Source organism: Lepidothrix coronata, unplaced genomic scaffold (assembly GCF_001604755.1).
Source record: "Lepidothrix coronata isolate B3197 unplaced genomic scaffold, Lepidothrix_coronata-1.0 Scaffold301, whole genome shotgun sequence".
Lineage (NCBI taxonomy): Eukaryota > Metazoa > Chordata > Aves > Passeriformes > Pipridae > Lepidothrix > Lepidothrix coronata.
Window position 1 is genome coordinate 301,132 of NW_016690481.1, and position 19,300 is coordinate 320,431.

The following is a 19,300-nucleotide window of genomic DNA, read 5'->3' on the forward strand; positions in this document are numbered from 1 at the left end:
ACAGCCCGGCACCCCCGGGCAGGGCTGTCCCGTCCCCACAGCCCGGAACCCCCGGGCAGGGGCTCCCCGTCCCCACAGCCCAGAACCCCCGGGCAGGGGCTCCCCGTCCCCACAGCCCGGAACCCCCGGGCAGGGGCTCCCCGTCCCCACAGCCCGGAATCCCCGCCCGAACCCGGGCGCTACCGGGGCCTTTTGTCCGCCGGGCCACGTTCTGTCACCACCGGGGGACAATTCGCCTTTTCGGGGCATTAACACGAGCGAGCCGCTCCCCCCGGCGCGGCGGGGCGATGGCACCGGGATGGCACCCGGGATACACCGGGATAACACCCGGGATAACACCCGGGATAACACCCGGGATAACACCCGGGATAACACCCGGGATAACGGGGCCGGGGCGCCGCTCGCCACCCCCGGGGCGGCGGCAGCGCCCGGAGCCTCCTTCCCCCGGCCGGCCGGAGCACACGGGGCCCGGCCCGGCCCTGCCCGCCGCCCCCGGCCCGGCCCGGCCCGTGCTCACCGCACATGGTGCTCCCGCCCGGCGGCCGCGCTGTCTGAGGCGCCGGGGCCGCGCCCCCCGCCCGGGCACCGCGCAGGCCCCGGGCCCGCCCCCCGCTCGCCCCGCCCGGGCCGGCCCGGCCCCCGGGACGTGGCAGCCGCAGCCGGGCCCGCGCCCGCCGGGAGGGCCCGGGGAGGGCCCGGGGAGGGCCCGGCGCGGACAAAGCGGCGCCCGCCTCCCCTCGGGGGCCGGGAACACCCCCGGGACACGGGGAGGGCGAGGCCGCGCCCGGAGCCCCCCCGGTAATTCCCAGCGCTGAGACAGGGGAAGGGCGGGCCCCTTCCCAGAGCCCCCCTCCCGTAATTCCCACCCTGAGACGCGGGCTGGGGGTCTGTCCATTCCCAGAGCCCCTCCCCCTGTAATCCCCAGCTCAGATACAGGGGATATGTGCCCGCTCCCTGATCCCCCCGTAATTCCCAGCCCCGAAACACGGGTGCTGTCCGCCCATTCCCTGAGCCCCCCCGGTAATTCCCAGCCCTGGGATGCTGGGACGGAGGTCTGCCCATTCCCTGAGACACCCCCCACCCCACCCCGTAATTCCCACCCTGAGACACGGGCTAGGGGGTCTGTCCATTCCTGAGCCTCCCTGGTTATTCCCAGCCCTGAGACACAGGGAATATTCCCTGAGACCCCCGGTAATACCCAGCCCCAAGACATGGGCTGGGGGGTCTGTCCATTCCCAGAGCCCCCCCGGTAACACCCAGCCCTGAGATACAGGGGATATGTGGCCATTCCCAGAGCTCCCCCGATAATTCCCAGCCCGGAGACAATGGGACAGGGGGTGTGCCCATTCCTAGAACCCCCCGGTAATTCCCAGCCCGGAGACAACGGGAGGTGAATGACCATTCCCTGAGCCCCCCGGTATTTCCTAGCCCCGAGATACAGGGGAGGTTGTGTCTGTCCCCTGAAGCCTCCCCCAGTAATTCCCAGCCCCAAGACACAGGAGGGTGTACCCGTTCCCAAAGCCCCCCCACTAATTCCCACTGACACCAGTCAGGGAGCAGCACCCTCGGGATCATCCCCAGGCCTTTCCACAGCCGTCAGCACTCGCAGAGGACCGAGTTAAGAACCCGAGAGCCAAAGGGCTTCTCCAGGCTCGGGCAGGGAACAAACAGCCCCTGCTGTACCCCCGTGACACAGCGCGAATCCTCCCAGAGCCACGTGGCCTGGCCTCTCATTTCCTACTCTGACTGTTCTACAACAGCACCTATTCAGAAGCAAGAGAAAGGAACCATCAAGATGAATCTGCAAAGCAAACCAGGGCCGGGCATGAGTGACAAAGGAGTGACATCCCTGCAGCTGGAGAGCTGTGACACTGTCTGCCTGCAACTACCACCATCAAACCCTGCTGGAAAACTTATTAAAAGCCTAAGGCTACAAAAGAGAGCAATGCCTTAAGAAAAATGCCATTCATTCAAGTTTATCTTACTCTAAATTAAAGTCAACAAAGAAATATTTCCTTAAAAAGCCCCCAAAACAAGGAGCAATGTGAGTGCACATCAAAGAACCAGCACAGGGCGGATTTTGAACTTGCTGCTGGAACCTGGCTGAATGGAGCAGCGAGAAGGTCACGGATCTAAGGAACATCAGAAGCTCAGAGCCAGCACAGAGCCACTTCTCAGCTTTTGTTCCAGCGAGGGCACACGAAGGAGCCAAGGCAGTGATCCTGCTCTGAGATGGCTCTGCAGAGCAGTGCTCTGCCATCCAAACTGTTGGTGCTTTACCCCTCGCTCAGTTGGGATGAGAAGGGCCGACTTCACATCCTCAGTTTTCTTCCACTTCCCTGTCTTCCCTTAGGAAGGGGAGTGTCTCCTGGCACTGGAAGCTGATTTCCCAGGTGAGAAGGGAACAGCGGAGCCCTGGGAAGGTGTGAGCACCAGGAATGCACACCCTGCACGGCAGAGCTGCTCTCCCTGCTCAGCACTCACCCCCCAGGTTACTGATCCACAGGCACTCCCCATGCACCTCCTGCTCTGGTTCTCTGCTGGGAATTCCTTCCCTTCCCTGCAGCAGCTTCAGGACTTGGTATCACTGATGGAATTTCGTAATGTATCCTACAAACCTGGAATAACGCAGGGCATTGTCTCCATACAAACTGAAAGGCTGCACCACGAGTGTAACCAGGGATGCCCCATGCTCAGCTCTGTCAGCAGCACAGCAAAGACCCGACTGCACAACCTGAACCTGGGCCACACCTGATGTTATAAAAACAAACCCCTCAAATGGAGAGTAACCCTCCACTTGCACTCGTCAGTTCCTCAGAACTCCACACACACAGAAATCCAGCTCCACGTGTTTAATCCTGAAGTGGCTATTGAATTTTTTGCCCATAAAAGCCAATATTTCCCACCATGTAACTTGTTATTCTGAGGACATGCTGTTACTACTGTGTAGTAGTTCATGTGGATGTAAAGTGCAACTTACCACCAAACAGAGAAACGTGAGAAGTTTCCCAAACTCTCACCCATGAGCCTTTGAAAATTAACACTTGAAACAGAAGCTCTGGCTCAAGTCCTGAATTTTAGAGAGATTGCAAACTACCACCCCTTGGAAAAGAGTTATATCCCTGATATATAACCAGATTATATTATTATATCCCTGATAACCAGATTTACGTCAGGTAATGTGAGTGATTTCCTCTCACATAATGTGAGGGCAATTCCTTCTAGAAACTTGGGATGAGCCACATCCTGACAAAAAAGATGTGTCCACCTGCAAACAGTTATAAGACAAGAGTTCAGATGGCTGTAATCAACTTTTCCTGTAAGGGAGGGCTAGAAGAGTGCCTAGGAAAAGTGAATGCATGTTGTGTTTCCTCTGACATGGGTGAAAACAAAATGCCTCCCTGGCAGACTGTAACTGCACTTAGCTACTGCACACCAAAAATACCACAGATCTTCTTTTGTCTTTAAAAACACACGAGAATAATTTCGAGCAGCCATTACTACTTTAGTTAAAGTAGTCATTATATTTACAATGACTAACTGCAGTTTATAGAAAGACTTCACAGCCAAAAACCCCTTGCTGACCTGAGAGGCTTCCCAGCCCCAGCTGAAGGGCCCTCTTCAAACACAGAGCTGAGAACAGCCCGTCCCTGCCCCAGAGGACGTGGCCACTCACTCCTCCCAAGCTGAACAGTCAGGACTATGTGCCCATGGAAGGGTTTTTGGGTGAGTGGAGGAGATGGGACACCTCTCACCAACAGGGATTCTTTCCATGAGCTGAGCTGTTCAGGGCCTGGAAGTTCACACAGAAGCTCCTGCTGGGCTGATGCTTTCACCCCACTGGGCTATCAGAGCACTGGTGCTCATGGCTGTGGTCAGACTGGAACACACCTGGGTTTGTGCTGCTTCCCAAGGGAGAACTGGCACTTCCCACCCTCCCTCTGCTGTGGTTTATCCCGAGCTGGAGCCCCCACTGCCTCATGCTGCCCTGAGGGCTCTGGGGTGGGGCAGAGCAGATGCAGGAGGGTGGGATGTGTTGTGACCTCCTCTCCCCAGGGCAGAGCTCGAGGAACCTGAGGACACACAGGATATAGGATGGACATGGAATCTTTTCAGGCTCAAGATCACAAGGTGCTTAATCTTCACCCTCTGTACACACAGGTTTAATTTGGTTGTCTCTGTACAAATCAAACAAGACTGGAAATGTCCCTACAGTACCTGGAGGAGATTAGTACTGCTTAACTGAAGAGTAACCACCACATCTTTCATAGACACATTTTATTTACCACACAAAACAGCTACTTTGCTGTTTGGGTTTTGGCTGATACAGTGCATTAAATTGAGAAATCAGTCCTAAAAAGGTCTCTTTTTGAGAAACCAGACCCATGACTCGCCGTTCTACAGTTTGCTGATGGAGAACAGGGCACTGATGTTTGCACAAGCGCTCTCTTGGGCAGTCTGAGCCTGCCTTGAGGGGAATTTTGTCATCAATGCACTTGTAAGATCAGGCACTGTGTACTTCATCACTGGGTAAAGAAAACATGGTGATTTCAGACCAATTTCCAAATCCTGAGTGGGTAATTTAAACTACTGTGGGTTATTACTCTCCATGAAAGCTGCAGAAATATTTAGCTAAAATATTTCTTCTCAGATTTCCAACAAGCAGTATGAAGTTTATGGCTGCCACATGCTGATGAGCTGCTATGTAAAAGATTCTCCACCGACTGAACTGATCCTGCTTAGGGACTCAGTGGAATAATTACCCTGGCAAGGAGTGAGAGAGGGGAACACAGCTCTGTCAAATCCTTGCACGCAGGGAACACGAGCACAGGCCAAATAATGACCACCAACTCAGCCCGGTGGGGCAGCACAAAGCACAAACAGTATTTCCACTCCCAAAGCCGTGCTGGAGCCAGGCACCAGGAAGAAATCCTTCCCACACACACAAGTAAACACAACTACTCCTCGCAAAGCCCCATTTATGTATTTCAGTGTCAGAACAACAAATATTTCCCTTCCCCTGCTCTCTCAGATGGAAGGTGTTGGCTCTGCCACGTCCCCCTCCCGCAGCAGCCGGGGCAGCCAAGTTCCTCCCGGCCCTGCCGGAGAACAAACAGGATCCAGCAGGAGCAAACAGTCCTTCTCCTGCCATCCAAATGCAATCCGTGCCCTCAAGCACCCACTTTCCTCTGCAAGGTGGAGAATTACATCCTCCAGAAGGTTTTGCATGTTTAAACAGACCGCTAATGGTGGCTGAATGATTTACTTCTAAATAGGCTAATTAGCCTCTCTACTTACTGAAGCTGACAGGATCATCTTCTTCTAACATTTACTTTAAAAGATATGATTTCTGTAACAAACAATTCACATCTTTTGTTGTTTTTTTTGCTGTTTGCACAGTGGCAATGAGCAATCAGGTAACACGAAAAATTGACAGGAATCAAAAGCTTTTTTAAAAAGACTTGATAAAAATTAACATTCCTGATTCCCCAGTTACAGAGCAAGGGCAGAGTCCTGCCAGGCCCATGGAGGTTTAGGGGAATAAACATCTATTTCTATTGCACAGTCACAAAACTTGACTTCTGCCTTCTCTTTTTTCACTCTTGAATTATCTGTATGAACCAACAAAGAGAGACCTCACCGTTTTTCAAGCCCACCATTTCTTTCTTAAGACAGAGCATAAAGGAGAGCAAAAGGATTGTTTTTAATGGAGGGCATTTAATAAATTAGTGGACAAGCTGCTTACACTGATGACACACTTTCCCAGGGAAGTGCAACTATGTTTCTGAAAAGGCGGATTGGGTTGTTCCTCAGCACAAAGATGGTTTACACACACCAGGATGTAAAGGTGTGTTTGGCCACAGATGATGCAACTCAAGTAGAATTTGCTTCTTTCTCCACGTCATCGTCGTCGTCAACAACCTGAAATCAAATCCAGAAGTGGTTTAGGTAAACAGTTTAAACTCTCAGCCCTGCAGGATTTATTACATCAAAGCCCTGCTGGGCCTGAGAAGAACAGCAGTTATCCCACAGCCTGAACGACAACAGGCATGTGAAGGATGTGAGAAAAACCTGCAACCCAAAATGCCACAGGAAAGGTGGCTGAAATAATGGGAGCTGGTCAAGTTACCACAAAAGCCAGGAAAACAATCACTACAGGTATCAGATATTTCATGAGAAAGCAGAAGAATCTGCGTTCCAGGGGACAGAAGCCTGTTGCTTTTTATCACGTACAGTCAGCAAAGCACATGGGTAACTGAAAACAGTGTCCAGGTCTGGGCTCCTCGGCAGAAGAGGGACATGGGCATTTTGGAGAGAGTCCAGCAAGGGCTCACCTCCCTCAGGCTGCTGCCAGCACCATCAACAGCTCTGCCATGAGGCACAGGCTGCTCAGGGGCAGCCTGGCACCCTCCAGCACCAGGTCCTTGGCTGCCACGCTGCTCCCCAGCCAGGCAGCCCAGCATGGGGGCTTGGACAGGATTTTGCAGTGTTCCATATCCTCTGCCAACATACAGGTCCTGACTTGGAAACCCTGACTTGGAAACCCACATCTCTCCATCCCGTTCTTTCCCTGAACTGCCAACCTGTGCAGGCTGGAAAGGGACAAAGCCCTCCTTTTGCACTGAAAAGAAACCAGCTCTGACCCCTGCCCAGCCCACCTGTTCCACGCCTTCCACCTCGGGGATGTAGAACTGCAGCATGTTCTGGATCCCGTTCTTCAGGGTGATGATGGAGCTGGGACAGCTGGTGCACGAGCCCTGCAGCTTCAGCTGCACAATGCCATCCTCAAAGCCTTTATAAATCACATCCCCACCGTCCTCCTGCACCGTCGGCCTGGTGGGACACGAAACTCAATTCACAGCAAGTACACCTGAAATATGGATCCTTCCAGAAACCTTCAGGAAAGCCAAATTTAACACACACAAAATATACAGTAACCGCAGCCCTCTTTCTCTACAACCACATGGTTCAAATTTCCAACACCTCCTACTTTGCTGGGCTCTCTCATGTTGACAGAAACTGTTTTTCCATAGGACATTGAGCAAAATACTTTTGCAATGAAAGCAGCAGTGTATGAAGGAATCACTGACATTTTAGGGGAGAGGGTAAACAAACACCTTGGAGCAGAGCTGGATCCAGCCTGCACAGACACAGGGCTGCCTGAAGGCCCTCCCCACATGCAGGAACTGCCCAGCTATTGCCAGCACTGCTGGGGTGTGTCCTACCATGGGGTGCATGTGCAGCTGGCACCTGTGATAAGGAGTCCTGAAGTCCTTCCATAAATAAATATGCAGTTCTCTACAATTTACTGAGGACAGAAAATAACTGCAACCATAAAAGCTTAATCCTGCTCAGGGGTGAAGGAGCCAGCCCTGATAAGCTCCCCCCAGTGCCATTAGCATTTCTGCAGCCTGCTCTCCCTCTGCCAGCCACAAATGCCCAGCATTGTAGCTGGGTCCCCATAGCAACATTTTTCCAGACCAAGCTAAAACCATCAAGTTACTCTAACAGAAGCTCTTTATACTGATTTCCAAAATAACTCTTTGAGAACTACAGTCCTAAGAGAAAAATCCGTCAATCTGACACATTTATTAACTCACCACAGCAAATTATCTCCGTTCCAGAAAGCCAAAGACCACGATTAAAAATTCCATTTTTCTTGTTTGACTTAACTTTAACACACTACAGGACCTTTCAGATTGACATTCTCTCCATCCTGCACCTTCTGACAATTTCTATGCATGTATTTTTGATTGACTGAACAATAAATGCTCTGTGTGTACCCTGGTTTATATATAACCTCTGTCCACTACCCTGCTATGAAATGAAGGAAGATACTTCACTGCTGATATTCTCATCAACAGCTTCTTGGTCCACCAAGGGGTACAGGGGGAAGGAAATGAAAGAAAGAAAAAGGTAGGAAAACCAGAAATTTGGGCAGAAATTCTGTGCCTGTTGCAAAAGGGCACTGGGAAATCAGGGAGTGACATATCACAGGGAGCTCAACCCCCCAGGCACCCAGCACGGGCAGGGCCTCCTGGATGTCACTGTCACAGCTCTACACAACGTCATTCTGCTTTCAATGCTTGGGACAAACGGTTGGGAAAAATGTTCCAGCTTTTTTCTATTTTTCTTCCTCTTTCAGGAAAACTAACCATGTGTCAGCTCTGAGATAACTGAATTTTTAAGTAAAGTGATATCACTTTAAATGCAGCATCTAAGAAAAAAAACAAAAAGGCCCAAGTTCATCATAATTTCCACAATTTTGACCCAGAAACAAGTTTCTGGTTCCTGCAGTCTGTGAGCTGGGGAAGATGTCACCATCAGATACCACAGCTCCACAAACACATCAGATATCTCCTCCTCTACGTAAAATGGCAAGTTGCTTATTCCTTTCAGTTCCTTTGGAAGGCAATTAATGAGCACAAAAATAGCCTTCAGGTAAACAACAAGATCCAGAGCCACTCTTGAGACTTCATTAGTTACCACCAGTTTGTAAATTCAAGCTGTGTTAAAGCACCAATAAAATCACAACAGAATGCAGGGACAAAATCCACTGAAGCCCAGATAGAGAGGGAAACCCACTAGTGAATACTCCTTGAGTATGATAGGAGAGTAAAAACTACTTTGGGATACTTGGAAGGGAAGGACGAGAAAAAAGTAAGAACAGATATTAAAACACAGAAAAAAGAAGTGCCTCTAACAGCAAATATTGTGCAGTTTTCATCATTTCAACTCCATCCTCAGCTGGGCCAGCTCTGCCCTTTAACCCCCCCAGGTGCTGAGCCAGGAAATCACACACCCCAAGGAAAATCCCACTGCTCCCTAAACAAATCCAACCCCAACACTGACTCACTGATCCAACAAGGTTCCCTGTTTACCTTATCCTTGTGTCCAGCAGCTCCTTAATCATCAGCACAACTTCATCATCTTCTTCGGAAGCAGCTTGGGGAGAGAAAGATGGGCAAGTCAGGACCTGGAGAGAATTCCAGGAGGATTCTAACCCTGGATATCCATGGATTCCAGGAGGATGCTAACCCTGGATATCCACGGTGGCAGAATGAAACAGCAGAAAACACTGCTGAGATGCCTGAATCCGAAAGGCAGAAATCTCATTTCGGAGCATCTTTTCCTGCATTATCCTTATTTGCATCCCAGGCTTTTGCTGGCAAAACCCAGCTGGTTCAGAGTTCTCAAGAGGCAAAGGCCTTGGCAGAGAGCAGCAGTTCCACTTTTTAAAGGAAGCAACAACTGACATTCCATAGGGATGCAGGGGTTAAGGCAGGGTCCTCAGAAGGAAGGCTTTAGCAAGCTAAAAAATTCAGCAGGAGAATTATGCACATGTTAGGGTTTAGCAGCTCTGGATGCAATCTAAGCTCAGTGTTAGACTCATAGAAGCATTTCTGAGAGAACCTTTTCAATAAAATAAAGGCTATGTTAATATTAAAATTAAATTCAGATGTAACAGAGAGCAATTCAATTGCCATAATTTTCCTTAAAACACTGAAAAAAACCTTAAGTTGGTAAGCTGCAAATGAGAAAATAAAAGGCAGAATACTACCCTCGAGTTAAATTGTCAGTTACTCTGTTACTTTCTATTACAGTTTGGAAAAGACCTCTTACTATTTTTCGTGCATTTAAGACCACAAACCTATCATTAAGGCACTGTCATTAAGCCTGGGCACTGCTTTTTCTATTTAAGGTGCTCATACAAAAAGGACAGGCAGCAACCCCCCAGGGCTTTCTAAACTCTGCCTCAGTACTTGCAAACACATCCCCCCTCCTGGGGAGCACCAGAACAGGGCCCAGGTGCCAGGCCAGCCAGCTCAGCACAGCCCTGGGATCTCACACACAGCACACGTCGTGGTCGTGGCTGAGCAGCTCCTTCAGACAGGCTGCTAATTCCACTGGAGAGGGTTTCAATTTAAATTCCAATTCTCTTGCTTGCTCTCCTGAGGCTCTTCTGCAGGTCACAGAAGCTGAACCCAAAGGCAGCCCCCAGCCTCTTGCCCAAGTTTCATTTACCCGTATCTGTCCTGGGTGCCTCATCAGTGACCACAGGCAAACCAGAGGCAAAGAAATCCATTATAGCTGCATAAATATCTGGTTTCAGTAAGTTCCAATCCAGGTCTTCACTCTCCTATGGGAATTAAAAGGAAAAAAAAAAAGGAACAGTAAAAAGAAAGTATGAATACCTGCCTCCTAATAGTAATAAGTTACACAAAGGCATTACAAATACCCTCATGGGCTCACATGTTTACACATGGATTTGATTTCACGGTTTTGTTAAGCCCAGCTTTGCCAAAGAAGTTTAGTAAGAGTCAATTTATCACAGTCAACAAAACAGTCTCCTTGTTTGCAAGCCAAGTGCTATTAAAATATTAGCTAAAAAGGTGTGAAAGTCTCCTAAATACATTATTTGACAGATATTTTTACCAAACTGTTTCAGAGACCCAAGATTATCAAATTCTCACTCCCTGAATTGCCCTGTGTTCTTCACAGTCAGAGCCTGCCCAGTTCCTAAGGAGCTCCTTATCTCTCTGACAGGAGCTCCACACCTTTAGCAAACACCACAGGGCCTGCAAGGTTTCCCCTCCTGGTCCCGTGCCATCGGGAAGCATTCCACAGGTCAGCCAGCCAGCTTCCAAGCTGACCATGTGCACAGGGCCTCAGTCAGTCCAATGCTGACCATTCCCAAGATCAAAGAACCCACAGCTTCCCTGGGAAGCCTGTCCCAGTGCTTAGCCACACGTTGCAATGATTTATCTTCTTTGCATTAAAGGCAATTCCCTTTAGTCACTTGTGGCCATTGCCTCTGGAACTTCCACTTGCATTCCCAGGGCCTGGCTGGATCAGCTCCGTGGCCGCTTCCAGACAGCTCAGCTTTCAGCACAGCTGAGCCTCTGCTCTGCTTACCTTGGTGATTGTGATGAAGTCTGGTCCAAAGAAAACACTTTTAACTCCTTCAATCCTGAATAACTGTCTGTTCAGGAAACAACAACAACAAAAACATGGCAAAAATGCACCCACATTTCAGGCAAACTCAAGATTTATATAATCTGTCACAGAAGTTCTAGAATACACTTCTGGACAAAAATAAGCACTAAACCCAGAGCCATTAAGAGAAACTCCAGTTACCTCCCCCATGGCTTAGGCAGAGCCCAGAGCAAAACCCAGCACACCTTACAGGGCTTCCCACAAGACATGTGAGACTTACTCTCTCTCCAGTTCTTTGGGGCAAAATTATATTCTGTATATTACAAGCTGTTTGTTCAGCATCAAAACCAGGAGGCACCTGTTGTTTCAGGCAGGACTAGAGCAAAGACAAGGGAAGTTCCTTAGAGTGATCTGAAGTCATTGAGCTCAATAAAAACTGCCACTAAATACAAGGGTTAGTGCTGAGCAGCTTTAACACACCAGCTCACCTTGGGAGGCATCTTCAGTATTTTCAGTCATTAGCAAGGCAAGGAAAACGGGCATTTAATAAAGGCATAAGACTCATGGTAAACTGCCTGGGTGGCCCCATACAGAACCCAACATCCAGGTGGTGAATGAGCACACAAGAACTTACATGATAGGAAAGAGCATATTTTGGACAATGGTTTAAGTACAAAAATGAAAATGAGAATATATAACCCAATATTCATAAATGCTTAATGAAAACCCAAAAAATTCATCCACAGAAAAAATAAAAAAAAATTAAAACCAGGATGCACTTGGAGGTCAATACAGCACAAGGCTGTAAGAGGGTTTTTTGCAATTATGGGGGAAAAAGATAAGATATTCTCCTGAAAGACTGCAAAACATCAAAAATGCAATAAATGAAGGAATTGGAAATCTTATCACAAAAGTACATGTGATGGAAAATGACAAAAGAGATTTCAGAATACCCCCTTGAAAGAATCTCTACACATGGGACAGTTGCACTGGGTGTTTGCAGCACTAAACCAACTGCATTTTGAAGTTACTTAAACCATGAAATTGTGCAAGTGCACCAAACCATCTGAGATCAATTAAAGAATTCTCTCCCCTCCCTCCCCTTCAGGAAGTGTTTATTAATTATTTGGAAAATTAATATTCCCTTTTAAAATAAATGAGTATTCCCTTTACAAAAAACATAATCTGGGCTTTAACAATACACAGAGCAGACAATTCTTCCCATGAACCTGCACAATACCCACCCCCAAGCTGCCACAATATGCATTCCAGCACATAAATAATCTCTGATTAAAATGTCTATTTGGAAATACATGACAACAAAAAGCCACTTTCTGACATCTGATTACATTCTGCAACCTGATGCACTTTGGCACAGTGAGATCCTACAGCTGCAGCCCTCTGCTAACACGTGTGATGTCCTCAGGAACCTTTCACACTGGATTTATGATTTTAAGTCACGGAGCTTTGCTTGCAAAGATCCTCTTTGCTCTCAAACAGCCCTGCAAGAGACAGAGCTGCAGCTCCTGGAGGCAAAGCCACGTCCAACAGCTCCTGCTTTTGCCCACAATCCTTCCAATCCACAAAAAGATGCCTTAAACTGGTGACCTACTGTGGCATTTCTGGATCTCACCCCCACACTGAAGCCCCTCCACCCAGAGAACAGAGTTTATTTTCAGAGACTGATGTGAAAGCATTGACACACGTGCACAGTCGATGTTCCCAAATATTCCCAGAGACTTGTGAGGGTGCTCCAAACCCCTTCTATACCAAGGTGATATAAACAAAGTCTGTGCTCAGTGGTTCTTACTCCAGATTATGCATTTTGGTACTGAAAGTTGCACTCTCAGGAGCTGTTACAGACCCAGCCCAAAAGAGGGGCAAACCTGGCCTTCCTTGAAGTGGAGCATAAACTTTCTGAAGTTCAGGGCAGCCCCAACACCTGCCAAGGGGAGCTACTGCATTTATTTCATGGTATTTGGGGACTGTTGGCTGCCCGTTTCCCAACTCTGAAAAGTTACATGATTTCCAAGTAACTCCTTGAATTCAGAGTGCTCTGATGGGAACGAATTCGTGAAACTGGGGCCAGAGGTCTCGCTGGTGATGCAGCAACTGCTCACAAACACTGATTTATAACATCTTTCAATCCAGTTGCCTAAACTAGACCATGGTGCCTTCTGCCATGACAGGGCTGAGGGGAGGACACACATACACAGAACTTCAGCAACACCAAGCCCCAGCTGTAATCTTAAGCACAAGTAAAGCAGCATTAAAAACTCAAATCCAACCAAGCTGCTTCTAAAGAGGAGCAGAATGATCAGCAGTTGTGCTTAAAAGCATCAGTTGCAGGCACAGAGCCCACACCAGCCCCCAAGCCCACCAGGATGTGTCCAGCAATACCTTGCTAAAGGTGAGCAAAACGCTGCAGCTGGTGTGGAAAACTCCATCGTCCTCGACTCTAGCACTTCCCTCCCTGGGATAAACTTCAGGCTATTTGGATTTGGTGTGTCCTGAGTCTGAATAAACATGCCTCTCACTGGAAATACAAAAACAAAGGAGAAAAATAATATCATCAAACCTAAGGAGCTTCAGTGAAAAGTCAAGGCCTGCTGGATCCCTCTGCTCCAGCAACAGCAGCCTGGGCAGCCACGGGGCTCCAACACCACCACGGGCTCCAGGGAAGCCTCCGGACCCACAGGAACACTGGAAAACACAGGCAGGTCATCTCACAGGAAAACCTGTGCTACATGGAACCTTGTCTTTGCTTCTTTTGTTAACTTTTATTTAGTAAAAAGCATCCTGCTGCAACAGCATCGAGCTGCACGAGGCCAGGGCCAGCCTGACCTTCTGCTGAGGGCCCAGAGCTGCACCCTGCAGGTCTCTGCTGCCTTGGCTTTTTTTATTTTATGATCCTCAAACACCATTTAATCCCCTTTCCAGATTAAAGCAGAATCAGTTTTGCTAACTCTCTCTTGAAGATGCACATGAGTTATGGGGTTTGGGTTTTATCTCATTTTTCAGCACTATAGAAAAGAAAAACCAGTGTAACAAAAGTTACGGTGAAGTAGACCCAGCTTAGATTTTCCACAGGGTAAAAAATTACTGTGAGCCATCACTTACCCTCCAAAAACTGAACTGACCAAGCAATTTACAATAAACTATTTACCATTCACTGGCAAAGTTCTTTTAAAGATACATTTTTACTGAAGTTCCTTTTTCAACTGTGTCTGTCTCACTGGAAGAGTGTAAAAAACCCTGATTTTAACTAAAATTTAACACTCTACATTTAATGTTGTACATTTAATAGTGTTTTTCTGTAGACATGTCCATGCAGCACATGCCTGATGTCCCACTGAAGGTGAACATCAGTTAGGGACAGTCTCTCTCTCATATTCTAGTTCTTCTTTCTACTCCCTGCACACCCAATAACACAGTGAGATACAAACATGCAGGAAAGAAAAAAGTGCATTTTAAACCAAAAAAATCTTCAAGAGCTAATATTTATAAATCACATTTGAGAAACAACCTCACATAAATTTAAAAGACACGCACTAGAAGGATTTAAAGCAGTAAAAAGAGCTGACATTTTCATTTTTCTAAAGTGCCATTTTGCTCATGACTCCCTGGCATTGAATGGCAAATCACACTGTCGCTTCATGTGTCTGTCATGGTGACAATCCCTGTGACTCAAACATACACAATGGTAAATACGCACACACTCCATTTTCTCTATGTTTTTTAAAAGAAAAAAACACAAACTTAGGAGGGAAACAGTTTTAAGATGAAAAGAATACTCCTGATAGAGCAAGCAACTAGATTATCCACGGGGATAGAAGAACTACCCATCTTCCAGATCCACCTGGCCTCCAAATCCCATCTGGCATAACCCAGACGTGTAAATTTGAGTCCCCTCTCCCCGTGTTTTGGAAGCAGTGGGACACTGACAGCCACTGGGCACTGCTCATCCAGGTGTGGTCCAACACCCCCAGCCAGCCGGACCAGCCCTCCCAGCAGGTGTCCAGGAGGGCAGGCTCTGGGTTCTAAGGTGTGCTCTGCAGTGAAGAGCTGCTTTCCTAAGAGCAGCTTTGTCAATCATTACCCAGCCCGGGGAGCTCCTTGCCCGGCTGTGAGGAACTCCCTGGGATTTGTTACTCACAGGTTGGTAACTGGCTGGGTTTGCCTCTGACAGCTGTGCTCTGGAGCCTCTGCAGAGCTCTGGGAGTACCTGCTTGTTATCCTGTTCTCCAGGTGAGGGAACAAACAAAGCTGAGACAGCCTTTAGCAGGACACGGGCAGGAACAGGTCAAACACTAAGTCTACTTATGAGAAACAGGTAAAACACCAAGTGTATTCACCAATCTGCCTGTTGTCAGAACTGAAAGAGAGAAAACAGTGCTGCAGGAGCTAAGATTGGACTCTCTGAAACCAAAATTAAAGAGCCTTCTGCCTGAGCAGACTCATTTAAATAATATTTCCATCTGTGACTAATTCCATGCAACAGCACCTGCAGAATCTTTATGTCTCTAAGCTCCTCAGGCAGCTGCAAAAACATAGTTTTCTGTGGCACAAGTTTCACAGGTTTTTTATATTTTTCTTCCTTTCCTGAGCTTTGCAGCCTACCAAAAAAATGGCAGGTACAACAAACTCATCCTCAAACGTGGCTTTTTCAGGGTAACACCAAACTGCAGATGTAATATTACTGGAGAATCCAGCTAATGCACCACAGATGGATGCACGGTCAAGAGGTGGAAATTAAAGAAAATATTGCAGCTCTGAGAATGAAAAGCTTTGCTTTCAGCCTTCCCACGTTCTACCTGGACAGTCAGCAACGTCACCTGGCAGAGTCAGCAGCTGCAGCAGGACAGAAGGCAGCACAAAGTCTTTCCCAATGGACACATTTACACCAATATAGAAAATAAATTCAGAAGTGCAGCAAAGCCCAAACAATGTTCTGCACTAACAAAGTCTTGGCAGCTGAATGGTATAGAAAACACATATAACCAGCACACAGTGAGCCTCCACATCTCCCTGAGCCCCAGATGTCCAGATGCACCAGCACTGCCTTAAAACCCAGCCAGGAGCTGTCACCACACTCGGGTTTCAGAAAGAACAGCAAACTTTCAGCACTACCAAAAGACACAGAAACTCAGACCCTGCTCATCTGTTCCTTTTTAACTGGCACTGACTTACCTGCACGATGCCACACTGCAGATGGAAGAGATGGTTTCTTTTGCAGAAGTTGGTGGAAAGGCTGTCGAGTTGTCCAATTATGATCTTTTAACATCATCTGACAGAACCTAAAGAAAAACAACTTTACTAAGGATTTCCAAATCCCACGTCTGCACTGCCCCACTGAAAGGGTATTCCACGTGCTTTTAGCAATCCCAGGACTCTCCAAGACACACCTGCTTTAAACCTCTCAGGTAATGCAGCAAGTTTGAGGCTGGATCACAGAACACCCCTTTTTTCCCTTTTCAGTGCTGCCTCTCTCTCATAACAAAACAGACATAACTCTCTAATTTTAGCCACCAAAAAATTAACCCACACTCTTTCAGTCACTAAAACCAGGCAGATCACCTTACTTACCTATCACAGAAGGGGACAATCACCCAGAGGGGGCCTCTGGTCTTCCTTTTAACAGTCCTGAGCACCTGAAAATCTCCCTTGGACTAAAAACCTAATTTTTCAGAAGATTCCAGATAGCTGAGATCAATCCAACCCCAAGCACCCGAGAATTTACTCCTGTGCTCTGTGGGTTTAGCTGGTCACACCTAAGGGTCTTAGGCATGTAGAGAAGAGTCTGCATGACTCTTAGAAGGTACAAGACAGGCTAAAAAGGTAACTCAGTAGCTGGTCTTACACAAACAATTCTCATAAGAAAAAAATACCAAGACAGAACTTGGGTAAAAGATATAAAAACTCTACTAGGAACAAGCCATACCTCAACCCCTGTCCACCTCTCTGTATTTATTCCCTAGGGGGAATAAATAAATTCAGTATATTCCTGTACAAATACTGCCCCAGAATTAAACCAGACCAGTTAAAATGAGGCCCTGCTCCCTACTGGCCACGTAACTTGTGCTAGCAGTGAGAACACGGATGGATGAAGGTAAAAGGGGGAGAGCAGATAGGAAAAAACCTGAAAACATTAAGAGGAAAACAAGTGGAGTGGTGGAATAACAACAGGCCTCACTTTCACCTGCTTGCACACCTGATTTCTGTAACTGTGTGCACAGCCAACAGCACCCAGGCGTCTGAGAGCAAACTGAATGTCAGAAAATGAAACAAAAACCCACCTCGTGTCACAGATCAATTACTACATACTGAGGAGCAATTATTACCTGGCTCCTCTCCCCCTCATCAGGCACAGATGAGGGGAAAGCAGGTAAACTAAGTAAATAGCATCGGCAGGGGCTGTTGTCAGAGGCTGGTTCTCTTGGGGGTCATAAACCCAAACACAAGCACTGCAAGAGGCCCAGATTCCTCAAACATGGAACAGGAAAGAAGCTCTGCCTCATGACACTGCTGCAAGTGAGGGAGACATAAACACAGGAAAGGTCTAAATAGTGTTATTTGCTTATTTTTGTGCTCTTTAAAGCAGGTAGAGACCGCAACAGGGTGTGTGAGGAAGGTCGCTCAAGAGAAAAGTTCTCTTTTCTCCCTTTAGCTTTGGGCAATAATGATTACATCCCATTTCGGTGCTCAGCACAGGGCAGCTGTGCCCAGCACTACAGGGTCCTCCGAATTCCCCGTTATTGCTTGATCCTTAGCAACTTGGGAGGAATTCCCTCTCATTTCAAGGCCGGAAGGAGACGGATGTGAGGGGGTTAAATGCTCTTCATTGCGTGATCCTGAGCACACGTGGCGGGGGAGGAATTACTCCTTCTACCGTGGTCCTGAGCACATGTGTGGGAATTACCCCTCACTGCGGGGTTCTGAGCGGGTGTGTGTGGAATGGAATCACTCCTCACTCGAGGGTCCCGAGGTGGGGAATGACCCCTCAGACACGGCGCCCCCGGGGGCGCAAGGCTGAGCCCACTCAGCACCTAACTAACTAGTCAGGGAGAACTAACGCCTTGCTGCTGGAAAGGACCTAGCGGAGAGAAACAGTCCCTCCCCGCCCATCTGGAGGAAAAGGAACAAACTTCACCGCCGTCCGCCCGGCTGGGGCGGGGAAGGGAAGGGGAAGAGCGAGGAGCGCTCGGCGCGGCACCGCTCGCTGCGACACGGCCCTAACCCTGACCCGCGAGAGGGGACCCCTGCGGGAAAACAGCTCCGTGAGAGAGCCGTGCCGGGGCAGCGGGAGCCCCGCGGTCAGCACCCACCGCCGGGGCCCCGCGGTCAGCGCCCGCCGCCGGGGCCCCGCAGTCAGCACCTACGGCCGGGGCCCCGCGGTCAGCGCCCGCCGCCGGGGCCCCGCAGTCAGCACCTACGGCCGGGGCCCCGCGGTCAGCGCCCGCCGCCGGGGCCCCGCGATCAGCACCCGCCGCCGGGGCCCCGCGGTCAGCACCTACGGCCGGAGCCCCGCGGTCAGCACCTACGGCCGGAGCCCCGCGGTCAGCGCCCGCCGCCGGGGCCCCGCGATCAGCACCTACCGCCGGGGCCCCGCGATCAGCACCTACCGCCGGGCCGGCGCCGCCGCCGCGCTCAGCCGCCGCACCGCCGCCATCTTGGGCCGCTCCGGCCGCGCCCGCCATGGCCCGCGCGCGGCGGCGCCCCCTGGCGGCGGCGGGCGGCAATGGCGGCGCCTGAGGGGCCGGGGCAGGGCCGGGACCCCGGGAATGGCGGCGGCGTTCGGGGTGAGAGGAACCCGAGCTCACCGAGCCCGACCGCTCCCCCAGCACCGCCAAGGCCACCCTAACCCGTGTCCCCAGGTGCCACATCCACACGCGTATTAAATCCTCCCAGGGACGGGGACTCCACCACTGCCCTGGGCAGCTGTGCCAGGGCTGGATCGCCCTTTCCATGAAGGAATGTTCCCAATGTCCAACCTGACCCTCCCCTGGCACAGCTTGAGGCCGTTTCCCCTCGTCCTGTCCCTTGTTCCCTGGGAACAGAGCCCGACCCCCCCCCGGCTCCCCCCTCCTGTCTCTCTTGCAGAGCAAGAATCATAGAATCACAGAATCAACCGGGTTGGAAAAGACCTCCGAGATCATCAAGTGCAACCCTTGATCCAACCCCGCCGTGGTTACCACACCATGGCACTGATGCCACATCCAGTCTCACCTCCCTGGGCAGCCCATTCCAATGTCTGATTACCCTCTCTGTAAAACCTTTCTTCCTCATATCCAACCTAAACCTGCCCTGGGGCAGCTCCAGGCTGTGCCCTCTTGTCCTGCTGCTGGTTCCTGGCAGCAGAGCC

At 49.5% G+C, this 19,300-nt stretch overlaps 2 protein-coding genes across 3 annotated transcripts in view; both read right to left on the reverse strand.

The window, feature by feature from the left end:
• GFPT1 (glutamine--fructose-6-phosphate transaminase 1) overlaps window positions 1-577 on the reverse strand; it is a 42,298-nt gene extending 41,721 nt beyond the window's left edge. For both annotated transcript variants that reach the window (XM_017837335.1, XM_017837334.1), the window contains exon 1: window positions 518-577. In XM_017837335.1, the coding sequence (XP_017692824.1) occupies window positions 518-524 (7 nt within the window). In that variant the 5' untranslated portion in view covers window positions 525-577. The remainder of the gene's footprint in view (window positions 1-517) is intronic.
• Window positions 578-5,698: 5,121 nt separating this feature from the next.
• NFU1 (NFU1 iron-sulfur cluster scaffold) lies at window positions 5,699-18,616 on the reverse strand. The gene is made up of 8 exons (XM_017837329.1): window positions 18,561-18,616; window positions 16,129-16,235; window positions 13,339-13,474; window positions 10,918-10,984; window positions 10,027-10,141; window positions 8,883-8,946; window positions 6,660-6,834; window positions 5,699-5,922 (listed from the first exon to the last, which is right to left on the reverse strand). The coding sequence occupies exons 1-8, from the start codon at window positions 18,605-18,607 to the stop codon at window positions 5,875-5,877; spliced, it is 759 nt and encodes a 252-aa protein (XP_017692818.1). The 5' UTR covers window positions 18,608-18,616; the 3' UTR covers window positions 5,699-5,874.
• Window positions 18,617-19,300: the final 684 nt, after the last annotated feature.

Coding starts and splice junctions, on each gene's coding strand:
- NFU1 (XM_017837329.1), bottom strand. CDS start 18,607: ATGGCGGCGGTGCGGCGGCTGAGCGCGGCGGCGGCGCCGGCCCGGCG. Junction 13,475..16,128: donor TGCAGTGTGGCATCGTGCAG/GTAAGTCAGTGC, acceptor TTGTATTTCCAG/TGAGAGGCATGTTTATTCAG. Junction 6,835..8,882: donor CTGCTGGACACAAGGATAAG/GTAAACAGGGAA, acceptor GTGTCCCACCAG/GCCGACGGTGCAGGAGGACG.